At 36.1% G+C, this 15,462-nt stretch overlaps 1 protein-coding gene across 1 annotated transcript; it reads right to left on the bottom strand.

Annotated features, from left to right (window-relative positions):
• Positions 1–5,148: 5,148 nt before the first annotated feature.
• Positions 5,149–15,226, bottom strand: LOC140161022 (alpha-N-acetylgalactosaminide alpha-2,6-sialyltransferase 2-like). Its single transcript, XM_072184401.1, has 7 exons — positions 14,597–15,226; positions 12,412–12,580; positions 9,110–9,290; positions 7,163–7,411; positions 6,809–6,892; positions 6,441–6,528; positions 5,149–5,598 (listed from the first exon to the last, which is right to left on the bottom strand). Exons 1-7 carry the CDS (start codon positions 15,116–15,118, stop codon positions 5,422–5,424), a joined length of 1,470 nt encoding a protein of 489 aa, XP_072040502.1. The 5' UTR covers positions 15,119–15,226; the 3' UTR covers positions 5,149–5,421.
• Between the last annotated feature and the right edge of the window lie 236 nt (positions 15,227–15,462).

Raw genomic sequence — 15,462 nt, 5'->3', positions numbered from 1 at the left:
TGGTAAGCTTAAATGCAGGGTAGATGAATTCTGCAGGCTGGTCACACAGGAAAAATCAGTTGAAAACTTCAAACTCCAGAATAGTCGGATGACACAAAAATGGGCAAATACACATCACAACCCAGGATAATAGATGTTATTTCTTCACTTGGATGATGAAGCAGCACAAATATATGAAGTTTGAAGGCTACAAAAGGAGTAAATTATCAGAGCTAGCACTGGACATGTCCAGCACCCACACATGCAATCATCCCATGATTTTCCTTAAAGTAGTTTGCTGACATGTTTCTTTTCCTTAAAGTAAGTGTACGGCAATCACAACATTAATATGTATTATGTTAGAAAAATAAGTATCAAGCACGGATCACATGGAGTTATTTTAAACAAACTCATATTTACCATTATAAAAACGAATATAAACAGCCGGCTCTCAACAAGCGATATTCAAAATTTCCGCGCCGAAATTGTCTAGAGCAATGACGTTAGTAATGGTCGTAGCTGTCTGTAGTCTACTGCCCGTTCGTCGTTCAACGCAATATTGTTTTCCCATTAGGTGCATTTTGGGCTCACCCATGAAGTAATGTGTTTCACAGTGCAATATACAAATTTAAAATGGAAAGGAGTGTTGCTACACCGGGTTTCGAACACGGCACCTCTCGCATGCGAGGGCAACGTTCATACCACTGGCTCAATTTCGCCAATGATACATAAATAGCAGAATTTTAAATATCATAAAATATCGTAGCCACACAAGGAAAAGAATGAAAAAACATATTTTATAGACTCTGATTTCATGAAAAGTTTATAGAAACGAAGCGAAAATCGATTGCTTACTTCAATGGCTTTGTTACATCCTCAAATCATAAATTCCGCTTTTAATCATACACATGGTGGCAATGTTGTCGTGATGTAATACGTCTGGTTTTATTGGTTGCTGCTGTCCGAACACTGGATTTGGATCCAATCACTTGCCGTTTTAGGAGACGTTGCTTCTTGACTGCTTGTGGATGTGGAAGTCACGAACATTTCGATTGGAGGTGGATATCCATATGTTGGGCTATTGGTCAATCATTATGATCGTTATTTATAAAGCTAACGATGTAGACTCTAACCCATTTCGAATAAATTTTGATTTGCGAGTGATGTAAATCATATTTCTAGCAATAAAAGTAACATTTCCGTGAATCTGCAAGTCATAATACTCTAAACATCACAATTTCGACATAAAGTCCAGATAAAGAAGGCTCTAATCATTTCTCAGGACCATGTATAATAGTCCACCTTCATTTCATTTGAAACTCAAAAAGTTATTATCCCTATATTATAAGCTATCTGAAAATATATACTTTTACTATTGTCAGATTTATGGAAAAAAGGTTACAGAGCCATTCCATGTCAACTCCAGGGATGTGCACCGCAGCACCTCTGCATTTTTTTTTTTTTTTCTGTGTGGTGGTAGATATTGATGAGAAAGTAAAATCCTGAAAATTTGAGCTTCATACTCTATTTTGTTTTCCCGTGGCATCAATTTGAAATTTAGGGAGGTCAGCGTAAAAAATGTGTCGCAACGCGAAAGACGATGTTTGGTCCATAAATGTATAAAGGGAACCCCCAACAACTTTGAAAAGTATGTTTCCTGGGGTACTTTTTTTGTGTAGAATTCACATCTGGCATCAGAAAACTTGTGTCTCCTTTACTTTAAAAGATATAGGGCCCTCAAAATGCAACTTCGTCCATCCAGGACCAACTTCGGGGGGTCAAAACTCCCAAAGTAAAAATAATTTTATGGTCCATTTTTTTGCCAGTCAGAGCCCTTTGTAGGACATTACTCTTATCCCATATTGAGCCTATTAGAATACTTTTAGCTGAGATATTACCCATGCAAAACTCCAATTGTACATTTTTTGTACATTTTGACCCCCCTGAAAACCAATGTCAGACATTTTGCCCCACCATCAACTTAAGGTATGTTGAACATGTGTTCTTGGACAACATTTCTGAGAGATATTGGCTTTGGGACTCGATGACTTTGCTTTAAAAACATCAGTACAGCACAGCCTACTCACATATATGTCATTCCAACCACATCAACAGAATCGGTTGGTTGGTCAGTGGTCATTCACTCAAATTTTGAGCATAATGAACACATGGAAAAAATGAATGCTCAACTTCAATTGGTTTTGGAGATATGGCTTGTCAAAATTTGGCCCAGTACCCCAGTTTATAACACAGGACCAGCTACTGATCGCATTGCCCCTTTTAATTTCGAGCCAAACAAATGAGGTAAAACGAAGAAAATTAGTATTTTCATTCCAGCGCATTAAAAAAGCCCGATTTTCGCCCAAATGTCAAATATTTTGGTGAAGTTGGTCAAAATTTAAAAAAAAAAAAAAAAAAAAGTTTCTTGGTCCAATGATTTTTTGGGCCCAAATTTGACCTCACAGATGAATTTATCAAGTCTTTGCCATTCTAAATATGTATACTTTTACTTTACTTTAGACCAACAATTTATCAGTTATGAGCCCCGAAAGTTTCCACAATTTCAGGGTTAAGATCAACCTTAAGGGTTCAGACCATAATGTGGTATGCAGTAAACAAGGGTGTCACTCCCCATGTTCATCAATAAAGCAGTAATAAATAATTGGTATCCATAGTCATTGGCAATACGCTGTAGAAGTGACGTCATAATCGGATTAACTACCATAGCAATAGATGAATACAATTTTTTGAATATACCGCGCTGCACTGCAGCAGGTTACCCTCATCACCTGTCTTCAATCATATAATAGATTGAATACAATACCGCTCTTTTCAAAGAGACTAATCTTACAGGTGCAAGTGATTAGCATTTCTTTGACCTCTATGGTTCAATGCATCGGTACCGCATGAACGTTGTAGTGCGGGGCGATATTGCCAAAATTGTATTCATCTATTGCTATGGTAGTTAATCCGATTAACTACGTCACTTCTACGGCGTATGGCCACATGAAGGCACTCATGGCCGCAGAGGACATTTGCTCTGATCAGAGAAGATGATAAAAGAGGAGGTCACTCGCTGCTCACATCAAATAAACAAATGTGTGCATCCACCTATTGATGGAAACAATTATCTAATCCGATTTATCAACTAATACGATAAGTGGCTTTGCGAGTCACAACTGTCTACCTCTAAACGGCGCATGCCCGGATATCAATTTGTTACGTCAGTTGACCGCGAAATATAATTTCTGTATTGTTTGGCATGACCGGCTGCTAAGTTTGACCCGAGATCCCTGTGAAAAAGACCCTCATTTTGGAACCAAATAGCATTGTTGGACACGTTTGGACACAAAACGGGAGTATGGAGAAACTGACACGAGTTTGAATTACTGATTACACTCAAAGAGGTTTTAAATAGAAATAGAGTCGCAATAGATTATATAATCTTTTGTTCGTTTGATGCCGATTAGAAGTTGCGACAGGCTATTCATAAAAGTGGTACCATTGTTTCGAATAAAGGGGTTCCGCCATTAAATTGGTCACTGATCCGGCATCATATTAACGCTCTACACAACAGGCGAGTATCAATAAGTGACCACACTACAGTCGTGTGTAAGGGCAGTCATGTGTAAAGTGGTACCATTGTACTGACGTATCCCAAATGTGTGCTTGTGTGGGTCTGAAGTATATAAGGAGGCTTTAGCTGTCGATGCAATCATCTTTACCACCCACCTGACGTTAGGCGTTTCATTTAAATAAATTGAATGCTCTCGCTGATCGATTACACATTAGAATGTATGAAGGCTGCCATGTCCAGTCCATTATCTATATTACACTATAATGGTAATAGCTATACGTATACATGCAAGTATAAGTATAGGCCTATAAAGGTTGTTTTTAAGAAATTTCCATTTAATTTTATTTTATTTTAAGAAGGAGATTGGTATAGAAATAGTGGCGTACCCAAAGAGGGAAGGGGGTTGGGGAGGGGCAGATTCACCTCTGTGAGAAGTCTTGGGAGGGGTGGAGGGAGGAAGAGGGGAGGAGGGGATATGGAGAATGAGAGAGGGCTGGAGGAAGGGAGAAATAAAAAGATATAATAAAGGCAAGTAGATAAATAGAAATATAAGGAAAATGATGGGAATGAGAGAGGGAGGGTGAGAGGGGACAATGAGAGCGAGGGAGTGATAAAGTGTAGGCCTAGGAAAGAATAAGTACAGAGAAGGGAAAAGAAAGGAATGATGAATACATTTAATAACAATTATTAGGCCTATATAATAACTAAACACATAACAGCACTGGGCAGCCATTCGATGATGTCAATGCCTTTATTCGTTACGTAAATAAAACGCCCAGTCAGATGTATTTCACACCTACCAAACACAACTCACCCAATTTCGCAAACTGGACGTTGAATGTACACTCTCATGAATATTGATTGGCAACATTTTCCAATATGTCAGCGCTCTAATCGGAAACAATAGAACAATAGACCCTGCAGAGCGTTGATTACACTAGTTTTAAGTTTCCGTAAACTGCCGCAAATATTCAAATGGTTATCATTTAAATTTCTTTTCCTTTGACCTTATATTAATTTTACTGGAAAATTAATTATGCTTGACTTTCCATAACTTAACAAAACTTTTGATTTTTTTAATGGGAGTTGCAATATAGATAATGCTTTTTCACTCGTTTAAAAATCATGGTCACCCTGCAGTTATTATTATTATTTTTAAAGAAAAAAAAAGCATGATTTGATTGCGAAATTGGGAATTTAACGATGTACTTCCGTGTGTGGAATATTTTTCCACTAAAAGAACTACCGAATCAGTCGAGCGTGTGGCGGATGAACAGACTACCACAAAGAAAGTGTCAAGAGGTGTTTTAAGTACCCCAAACAAAGAAAAGTGAATGGAGGTTAACTGTGGGTAATCGGATTATATATTCGAGCGATCTCCTCTTTTCTCATCTTCTCTGTTACAACAGTTTGAGATAGTTTACGCTCCATAGCTTTTACACTGATATTTCGGAGCTTGCTCTTTGTTATGTAAAAACTCGAGGTTGAACTCGACTTTGCAACAGTGGATTAAGGCCGTAGCAACCTGACAGCAACCGTTGCACATGGGATATCCAAAATGCCGTTATCTACCAAGAATCCCTCAGAATACAGACTGGTACCCATCTATAGTAATATTTATTGAAAAGCCTGCCTCTTCTTACAACATTGGATACTCTTGAAATGTTTAGAATGTATAGCTTGTTATACAATTAATTAAATTATTTAGTTCTTGTGTTGAATTTTGATTTGTCAGACTCATCCATCAATGAAACAAGTACCACTCATTTTGATACATCTTGTATGTATACTAATTATAATTAGAAGTCTCTAGTTATAAACGAAATAATGCTTTCATCAGCAGTATAGTATACAATAAGTCTTCATTAGTTCCTGGTATACATGTGAAATATTCCTTCTTTAATCAAAAGTTTCCACAAATCGTTCTCTTTGTCCCAGTCGTGCCAAAACGCACGAGTTAAACCATCGGAATTGGTAAAGTTTTGATCGTAGTAATGGTATGTAAACTTGTTGGGATCACCCATGAACCCAAATGCACTGACCTGAGGAAGTATAGACAAAGAGATATCCCATTACGTAATACTTTCACATTTAGATATAATGTCGAAAATTAAAGTATTCCTTATTTGTTTTAAACACAAAATAATTATATCTCTATAAAAGCCATAAGCAACATTTTGATGGTCCAGAAATATTCATAAATGTTAAACTGCCAAGAAAGACAATAATTTATAATGGTCTATAGGTTTGGCGATTGAATATCTTGATCAACAGAATCTATCACATGGAGTAGTTGAAAAAGTCCATAAAAACTATTACTATTAAAATAGGCTATTCTAGTTGAAATCCATTAGCCCCTGTAAAAGACATGACCTGAATCTCCTACACATGTTGTGCACATTTCAATTCTGATTGATTTTGTTGATCTAGACATTTAATGTCCTGAAGTTATTAGTCTTAGTTGATATTCTGAAAAGTTCTCGACCAACAAAAATAGTTTTCTGGACACACACCGACAGCCCCCCCCCCCCCCACCACACACACCCCCACCTCCTTCCCCACAAATCTGTTCTACGGACTTGTACGATTCACAATGTTGCGTTACGATTTTTTAAAGCTTGCTATAATCATGTGAAATCAGCCGTATTGGAGCCAAACTTTATTTATTTTGGCTGAACATTTTTAGAAAACATGATTGCAAATTTGGCAAAAATTATTTTATTGTAATTTTAGCCTGATGAAAAACCCGTCTGACCGACCAACCAACGTGAAAGGTCCGTTCGCCCGTAGGAGAGGCTTTGTTCGTCGTCTTATGGTTATTTAGAATGTATTTAACCATTTACGCGGTGTATTATAAGTCTTCTTTGTTTAAGTTTGCTTTTACCTCATCACACGTGTGGAGTGCAAGGAATAACATGATGGCCCCAGTCGTTGCTCGTCCTACTCTCCTTAACTTTAGAGACTTGAGCCAGCTGTTGATAAGATTTACAGTATGAATTGATTAACATGACGCAATTTATGCTTAAACACAAAAACATCCCACAAGACACGCTCCATTCCACACCCGCAACTCCTAATCCTCATAAGGCAATAGAACCAAATTGGTTCGATCTGTCGATCCACCACCAATACTTGGTCGATCTTTTTTAGTATCAATCGACTCTTGTTGATTATGATAACATTCAATCTTTGTATGTAATAAAACATAATTAATGCATGTATGTTACTGATAAAATGTATAGTTACACTAACCTGTTGTCAATATATCTACAAAAGTCTGGATGAATTATTTTAATTTCCTCAGGAACTAGAGGTTTTGGAAATACAAATGGTTCCCTGTAAAGGCAACAGAATGTAAAATAACGATTTGTCAGAATTCAATCAATCAATCAATCAAGCAATCAAGCAATCAATCAAGTAATCGTTCGTTCGTTCAAGATACCAATCAATCAATCAATCAATCAATCAATCAATCAACCAATCAATCAACCAATCAATCAATCAATCAATCAATCAATCAACTCGATATCAATGTTGACTTTACTGCGTAACAGTGAGCCTGTATGACTGATTTATTACCTTTTTGTTTATTACCTGATTTATTACCTTTTAGCATATTTTTCTTTGTTTCCCTTTGGTAAGATACTGTGCGTTAATGCAGCATATATGTATCGATACGCCCAATCGTCCTCTGGAAGAAATATGTAACGTATATTTGGATTCCATGGAGGCGCCGAGAAGCCTTTATTTTTCATGCTCGCTATGGCAGTGGAGAGAGTTTTCATTCCAAAGCAATAAAACGAAGTCTTATTACCTACATCGTCTTCGTGTCCTTTTGTGATGGCCACGTTAGTTCTGCAGTTTATGTGTTTAATATACAACATTAGACAGCAGTAATGACAATGAAGGGAGGCAGAGAAAAAGGAGGAGGTGGAAGTGGGTAGAAAATGGAGAAGAGAAACTGAGTGAAAAGGATATTGAATCGTCGCTGTTTTGGCATACTGTCGTATGACGATTTTTGGGCAAAATGAGTTATAAACTTTCAAAATCTATGAATGAAACTCTATATTATTCACAAAGTTTTGAGACCTAAGTTTAATTAGTTAATGAGATATGGAACTAATTAATATGGTACGACATGGTTTTTATGTAACACCCCCCTAAATCTTCGTTCTGTATTTTGGCATACAGTCGTATCATATCGTATCATGATACGTCGCCATAGGCCACTGTCGTATCACATGGCGTATCATCATCATCATCAGTCGGCTGCGGAGCAGCTAAACTTTTGGGGCTAAAATGGCCAACTATGAGGTTAATGGATGGGGTATGAACGTTTGGACAGTATTTATTGTGGGACATTAGACATATCGAATTGCATTCTGAATACAAAGAATGTCCTTCTGATATCAAATAATTTAGATTTTTTGAAATTCGTAATATAATACACATTTTATGACAAATGATTAAAAATTGATATTTTTGATATTTAACAGTACTCGAAGTAAACTTTATAAATCTGATGATTTATCATGTTTATACTTAAAGTGTATGTAGGTGGGATGAAAAGCCGACGATATCAATTGAAAATTTTGACCTTTCGTATTGAAGATATGGATTTTTTTCCCAAAACACCAAAAACAAATTAGGTCTTTTGGGGTAAAAATCCATATCTTCAATATGAAAGGTCAAAATTTTCAATTGATCGTCGACTTTTCCTCCCAGCTGCATAAAAATATATTATTAGATTTATAAACTTTACTTCGAGGACTGTTATATCAAAAATGTGAAAAATATCAAATTTTAATAATTTGTCATAAAATTTGTATTATATCGTGAATTTCAAAAAAATGTAAATTACTAGTATTTGATATCAGAAAGACATTCTTCGTATTCAGAATGCAATTCGATATGTCTGATGTGCTCTCATGCACGTCCCACAAAAATACTGTCGAAACGCTCCAAACGCTCATTCCAGATCACTTAATTTGGTCAGAAACCCACATACAGGCTTCAACATCGGGGGATGATTGTATGGATCATCCCTCCTTGTAAAATATTGGCGGGATGTATCCCTCCCCGGGGTCTGTGCCTATGTCTGTATCTGTGTATGTGCATGGAATATACTAGTTTTATTTACATCCAATAATTGCTGTGTTTAAAGATGTGTTACATTATATTTTAACAAATTTCCAACCTTCCCTATTCATTTACCAAATGCTGTTAAACTTAACCCTAACCCGCCAGGGGCTTTTTGGCGACGGGAATGGAAAGAAGGAAGGAATAAAGAGAGAAAACAAAGAAAAAAGTTGCTTGCTCCGGGTGGATTCGAACCCGAGACCCCTCGCATGCCAACCACTAGCTCGCCGACACTTTGCCACGTAGTATTTTGTAGAACTCAGGCGTGGGAAAGAAGGAAGGAATAAAGAGAGAAAACAAAGAAAGAAGTTGTTTGCTCCGGGTGGGATTCGAACGCGAGACCCCTCGCATGCCATTGCCACGTAGTATTTTGTAGAAATCAGGCGTGTTAGGGTTAATAACAAAAGTACTTGCCTGAACACATAATCGTGCGAATCGATCTCACGGCCCATTCTCGATCCATTCAAGATCCCTCCATTTCCAACTACTGCGCAGCGTATACAATTTCCATTAACAACCTTGCCATTAACAAGTCTATCATCAAATAAATATTGATTCCCGGAAGTTTTCAATAAATCCATGGTTTTTAAAATATCTGTAAAAATAAAAAAGAGACATGAATGAAACCAAAGCGATCTTCAGACAACAATTGTTTCAACTGATGCACGGTACGTCGACGTTTATACAGGTTGTAACAAAAATGTACACATTTTAGAAACTAGTATTAGGCAAACGTGTCACTTATTGATTGCTATACTGTCTACATGTGGTAACAAAAAAATTATATATACAATTTAGAAATAGTGTTAGCAAACATGTCATTTATTAATATTATTGAATTTTACTTGGTCGTCAAGGTAATTTCGTAAGCTACTACATAAGTTTAAATAAAATCAGTGGTCTACTACGGTCAATTAGTTTTCAATCGTATTGCAAAGCAATACCTGTAGTGGAATGATAAAATCAAAATTGGGGGTAAATCAATTCATTATGTATATTGGAAGGAAAAAGGTGCCCTTTTTATCAATGATTTACTGAGAGAAAATGGGACTTTTATGTCAAAAAAGGATTTTGAAGCAATGTATAAGGTGAAAACAAACTTCCTTGAATACCATGGTATTATAAGAGCAATTCAGTCAAATTTCAATATTAATGAGTTAAACGGGGCAAAATTAGTGTCACCTTTTAGATCTAGTAATATGGACTTATTGTTCAAATATCGTAAAGGTTGTAAGCTATACTATGATGTCATTGTAGTAGCTAAGAGAATGAAACAATCAGGTAATAAGTGGCAACTAGAATTTGATATAGATAATTAGGAGTGGAAACAATTATGCCTTTCAAGTTTTCTGTTGATTCGAAGTATACATGTAGATGGATCCAATATAGAATTAACCAAAGGATTTTAGGAACAAATAGTCTGTTGTTAAAACTCAATGTAAGGGAAGATGATTTATGCACATTTTGTAAATGTAACTCGGAAACAATTAAGCATCTTTTTGTCAAGTCTCAAAAATATTTTTGTAATACCTTTAAATTATGGATAAAAGAACAAACTAATGTGGAATTGGAAATGTCTTCGTTAACAATTCTGTTTGGTTCTAAATTTGATTTGACTTTAACCCTTTTAATGACTTTGGCAAAAATCTATAAAGCAAAGATGATGGAAAAAGAAAACCCAGATTTAAAAACTTTTAAACAAGAAATTAATTATTATTATAATATCTTGAAATATCGAGCAATATTTGGATTTAATTAAGTTCTCAAAAAAATGGCAACTATGGCGAAGTCTTTGCCATAGTTAAGTGATTAAAATATTTTTCGCATGTGTAATAATTTAGTGTAGGCCCTAATGTAAGGTCACAGAGTAAGTGGCAGTAATATATTTATCTTTATACTTATTATTTTTAAGTCTGCTGTCATGAAATTTTTGTGAAGGGGTCCGGTGGTCATTTTGTATGTTCCCCCCACCGGACCCAAGTACTGGGAATAAATAAGCTTGAAAAAAATCAGTGGTCTACAAGCAAAGATGTGGCTAATTATGTTAAGTACTCCTAAAACAGCTTGGGCCACTTTCGTGTGTTTATTTAGCAAAAGTGACTTAATTGAGTTGAATCATGAACCATCAGGTCGGTGCTCTTAAGATGGGTAATTTTAAACAATGGGGGATTTGAAGTGTTATTTTAATTTATAATTTGAAATAAATATCATATTATTTATTTACTAATTGTCAATAAGTGAAAGAAAAACATGAAAAACATTTCTTTTTGTTCTGAAATCTTTGACGATAAGCATGAAAGTTCATTTTACGCGGAACAAACTTGATACGTGCGAACAGCCCAAAAGGCGGCCCAATTCGAGAGATTAAGTGAAAGTGGTCATAGCGTTTGAACCGTAAGGGATCTGGAATGAGCGTTTTGAGCGTTTCGACAGTATTTTTTGTGGGACATGAGAGCACATCAGACATATCGAATTGCATTCTGAATACGAAGAATGTCTTTCTAATATCAAATAATTTTCATTTTTTGAAATTCACGATATAATACAATGTTATGACAGATTATTAAAATTTGATATTTTTCACATTTTTGATATATAACAGTCCTCGAAGTAAATTTTATAAATCTAATGATATATTCTTAAAGTATATGTAGCTGGGAGGAAAAGCCGACGATCAATTGAAAATTTTGAACTTTCATATTGAAGATATGGATTTTTTTCCCAAAAAGACCTAAATGTTTTTGGTGTTTTGGGGGAAAAAATCCATAATTATCTTCAATACGAAAGGTCAAAATTTTTATTGATCGTCGGCTTTTCATCCCACCTACATACACTTTAAGTACATATTATCAGATTTACAAACTTTACTTCGAGTACTGTTAAATATCAAACATATCAATTTTGCCATAAAATGTGTATTACATTGCGAATTTCAAAAAATCAAAATTATTTGACATCAGAAGGACATTCTTCGTATTCAGAATGCAATTCGATATGTCTGATGTGTTCTAATGACCCATAATAAATACTGTCCAAAGGTTCATACCCCACCCCTTAACTAGAAAAGAAACCAAGTAAAGTTTTTCTGCTAGCAAAGATATTACTGATTTTACTGTATATCATATTTACGCCATGACACCTTTTATTTCTTTTCTAAAAACATAATGAAAGTCAATTTTATGTATACTTGATATGCGCGAAAATGGCCCAACTCGTTTTCTGGTCGATAAACCAAGTAAAGGTTTTTTCTGTTAGCCAAGATGTTACTGATTCCAGTGCATATGACATCGTTGCCATGATCTCTTTTATTTTTTTCTAAAAAGCAAAATTGCAATTGTACAATTTTTATTGTTACAGCCTGTAGAGAGCCGAACCCACAAACAATTTACCTATATTTTGGTAAATAATTCATTTTTAATATAGTCCAAATCCGAGGAATAAAAAAGCTCACTAAGATAGGATTTTCAGATAAAGAAAAACATTTGTGAACAAGTAATATTTTTTATAGTTTGTTCCAAAAAGTAGGTGAAAAATAACGTGTTTCTTGATTTTACACTTATATGTCGTTTACACTATCTTGACTCTTTTCATAACTTCCGACACTTTCCCTTATTACAGTATAACAGTATAACATTTATGTGAATTGACAGCCTTGACCATATTCTGTATGCTATTTATTTTAGACGCTGATACCTGAACAAATAAAAGTCATTTACCTTCAAATTTGCTTCCCTTCCATCCCATCAGATCTCGAAATATCTTCAGCCGGTTATATTCAGATTCTGTGACATGCTCACGTGTTAATAATATAGGTACATCTTTAATGTATTTTCCCTTTAAGGCCGTTCTATTGGACATTTTGTGTCTTAGTGTGGTGGGACATTTCTAAAAAAAAAAAAAAAAAAAAACAGAAAAGAAAATACAGACACAATGTGATGTGCGAGAAACGGGATTGCATCGCATGAAACGGATGTCGGACCAATGCAAATATCGGTGGTAGCAATAACGATGGAGAATCAATAGATTACGTAACGGATTGTTCCTTTGTGCAGATTTGATTTTCCGACAAGCTATTCATCGAAAGGTACCTTTTGTTCGGGACAAAAGGGTTCCGCCATTAAATCGGTAACTGGCCTGACAGCGTATTAACGCCTTTATAGGCAGGCTACGGTCGATAAGTGATCAAACGAAAGTCGCGTGATACCGCCCACACGAGCGAACGGTACCTTTTGTTGTCACACAACCCACAGGTGTGATTGAGTAGCCGAAAGCACAAAAGGCACACTTTAGCCGTCGACACACAGTTCGTTATCACCCACCGGACTTTAGGCGCTTCATTCAAATAAATTGAATGCTCTTGCTGATCGATTTATCAGAATGCATTAAGGCTGCCAGGTCCACGTGTCTGTAGTACTGTATATTGGTAATGTATATGTAACATGTTAAGGCATAGGCCTATAAATGTTTTTTCACAAATATCCATCTAATTTTATTTTAAGAGGGAGATTGGCATAGAAACTGTGGCGTACCCAAGGGGAGGGAGCTTCCCCTGTGAGATGTCCGTTGAATGGACGTTGAATGTACACTCTCATGAATATTGATTGGCAACATTTTACAATATGTCAGCGCTCAAATCGGACATAATAAAACAATAAACCCTGCAGTGCGCTGAATATTATCACGTGAGTATTGCATAATTATAACATCCTATAGGACAATGACTACCCGACTTGAAATGAGTTAATCGCATTATCTCACCATGTGGTATGTTCGGGCTTCTTGATCTTTGTCATCCTCCTCTGTGACAGTTCCTCATTTCAAATTATAAGTTTTGGTTTCTCTTTTGTTCAGAAACCAAAAATCAAGGGATTAAAAAGTGGAGATGAACTGGTCTGCAATTATAAACCTATTTACATTATAGGGTATATAACCTTAATTATATAATGGCCTATTGTGCTAAGTATAATTATTATCAGATATCAATCCCCTCGGGTGGTACATGCAGTTGATGCTCTATTCTGTCGTAGGTGGCATACTTTCATATCACCGTATAATGACAGTCCGAGTTCTACCGCCCCGTGGCCTAAAAATCATGAGAGGGGGGGGGGCTTTGTTTGCTTTGTATGAAACATAAACGATGCATGATGTACCCATACCTCTTACCTAAGCTCCCCTCTCCCCCACCTATATAACCACCTCTTCCCTAACACAAGTCTTCATCCCCCCTCCTTGCCACCCCCCTACATTCGATATTTCGAAAGCTGCCGTCACCGATCATGCTGTGGGTACAAACCACAACTTGAATTGGATCAGGCCAAAGTTGTAGACATAGGGTCGGACTACTATGATGGCTCAATGAAGCTCTCTGGATTAGGATGAGAGGAGGCACTATTCTTAAAAAGACGAGGGGGTCTACACGATACAAAACATGTTTGACCAACTAATCACCAGGCCTTTTGTGGCAGTCGCCGAAAGGACAGTGAGTAGTGTTATGGGTTGCCAAATGATATATTATCATAGAAACGTCATTAAAAAGTAAATATACCATCTTTAACTATTGGATATAATTAACTTTCAGAATCATGTTTCACAACTTAGGTGTATTAATTATGTATGTACCATGCATTTCCCAACATTTTTAGTCACAATTTTGACATTTTTCTCGTGTAGGAAATAAACAAATAAATGGGTACCACTTTAACTACGCGAGAAACTGTACAAAATAATGCACTTGTACTGAGGTGTCAATGAGTCAAAAATACTCCCGCCTGCAGGGTCGTGCATTAGACGTATCGACATCTCAGTACAAGTGCATTATTTTGTACAATTTTACTCCCAACAGTCACGTGATAGGCCTTTGTTAACTTAAAGTGTTACTTCCCGTTACTTATAAACGCTCACCATATATTGCAGATACTGTAAATCACGTTTGTATACATTTTCCGTCCCGAATCTCCCATCTGCCATCGGCAATGGCATCCGTTTCTCATTAGACCCACGTTTGTATTTCAGATCCTGTAAATCACGTTCGTATACATTTTTCGTCCCGAATCTCACATCTGCCATCGGCAATGGCCGCCATTTCTCATTAGACCCACGTTTGTAATTCAGATCCTGTAAATCACGTTTGTATACATTTTCCGTCCCGAATCTCTCATTAGCCATCGGCAATTGCCTCCGTGTCTCATTAGACCCGCGTTTGTATTTTAACATCCTTAATTGTTTAATGCTGTCTCTTACTCTTTTTCTTTTCATTATGACTTTCTTAACACCTTTGTCTGTGCTTTTCGTTGTATTAACATGGGCTATCTTCGTGTCTTTGGAGTCTGCCCTCGTTTCGTTTTTGGTTTTGTGTGCGTAATCTGCGTAATTGTTTCTTTGTTTGGATTTACTCGTATCCTTTAGTCCTGCATTTGTCCCCATTTTAGCTTCATTGGGAAAATTAATGGAGTATTGAAAACTTTGTTGAATACCAGGAACTGGTGAGTTTTGAATGTTTGGTTTGATACCATCTTGACCATAAACTGAAGCTGCAAGAAAAGTAAAAATGAAATTAGCTAATGCCTTTATTCAAAGGGCAAAAAATGGCAAGTTCATCAAAACATCATCTGGTCTATGCCATAGTCAATGTTTGAGAAATAAAAAAGTTATTATTAGCACGATGAAGTTATATAATAACACAGATATAATGTTTATATCACAAGCATATATAGTAACGATATCGATCGTAGAAAAGGTAACTTATATCAGTCACAATCAAATCAGTT

This window comes from Amphiura filiformis, chromosome 9 (assembly GCF_039555335.1).
Source record: "Amphiura filiformis chromosome 9, Afil_fr2py, whole genome shotgun sequence".
NCBI classification, from domain to species: Eukaryota; Metazoa; Echinodermata; class Ophiuroidea; order Amphilepidida; family Amphiuridae; genus Amphiura; species Amphiura filiformis.
Note: the sequence above shows the minus strand (reverse complement) of the source record. Positions and strands in the feature narration are given on the sequence as shown.

What these genes read in the sequence shown, in the direction of transcription:
- LOC140161022 (XM_072184401.1), bottom strand. Translation starts at nt 15,118, where the DNA reads ATGGGGACAAATGCAGGACTAAAGGATACGAGTAAATCCAAACAAAGA. An exon ending in TACAGTATCTGCAATATATG is followed by an intron (nt 12,581 to 14,596) that starts GTGAGCGTTTAT and finishes TTTTTTTTTTAG; the next exon opens with AAATGTCCCACCACACTAAG. An exon ending in CACTCCACACGTGTGATGAG is followed by an intron (nt 5,599 to 6,440) that starts GTAAAAGCAAAC and finishes ATACTTCCTCAG; the next exon opens with GTCAGTGCATTTGGGTTCAT.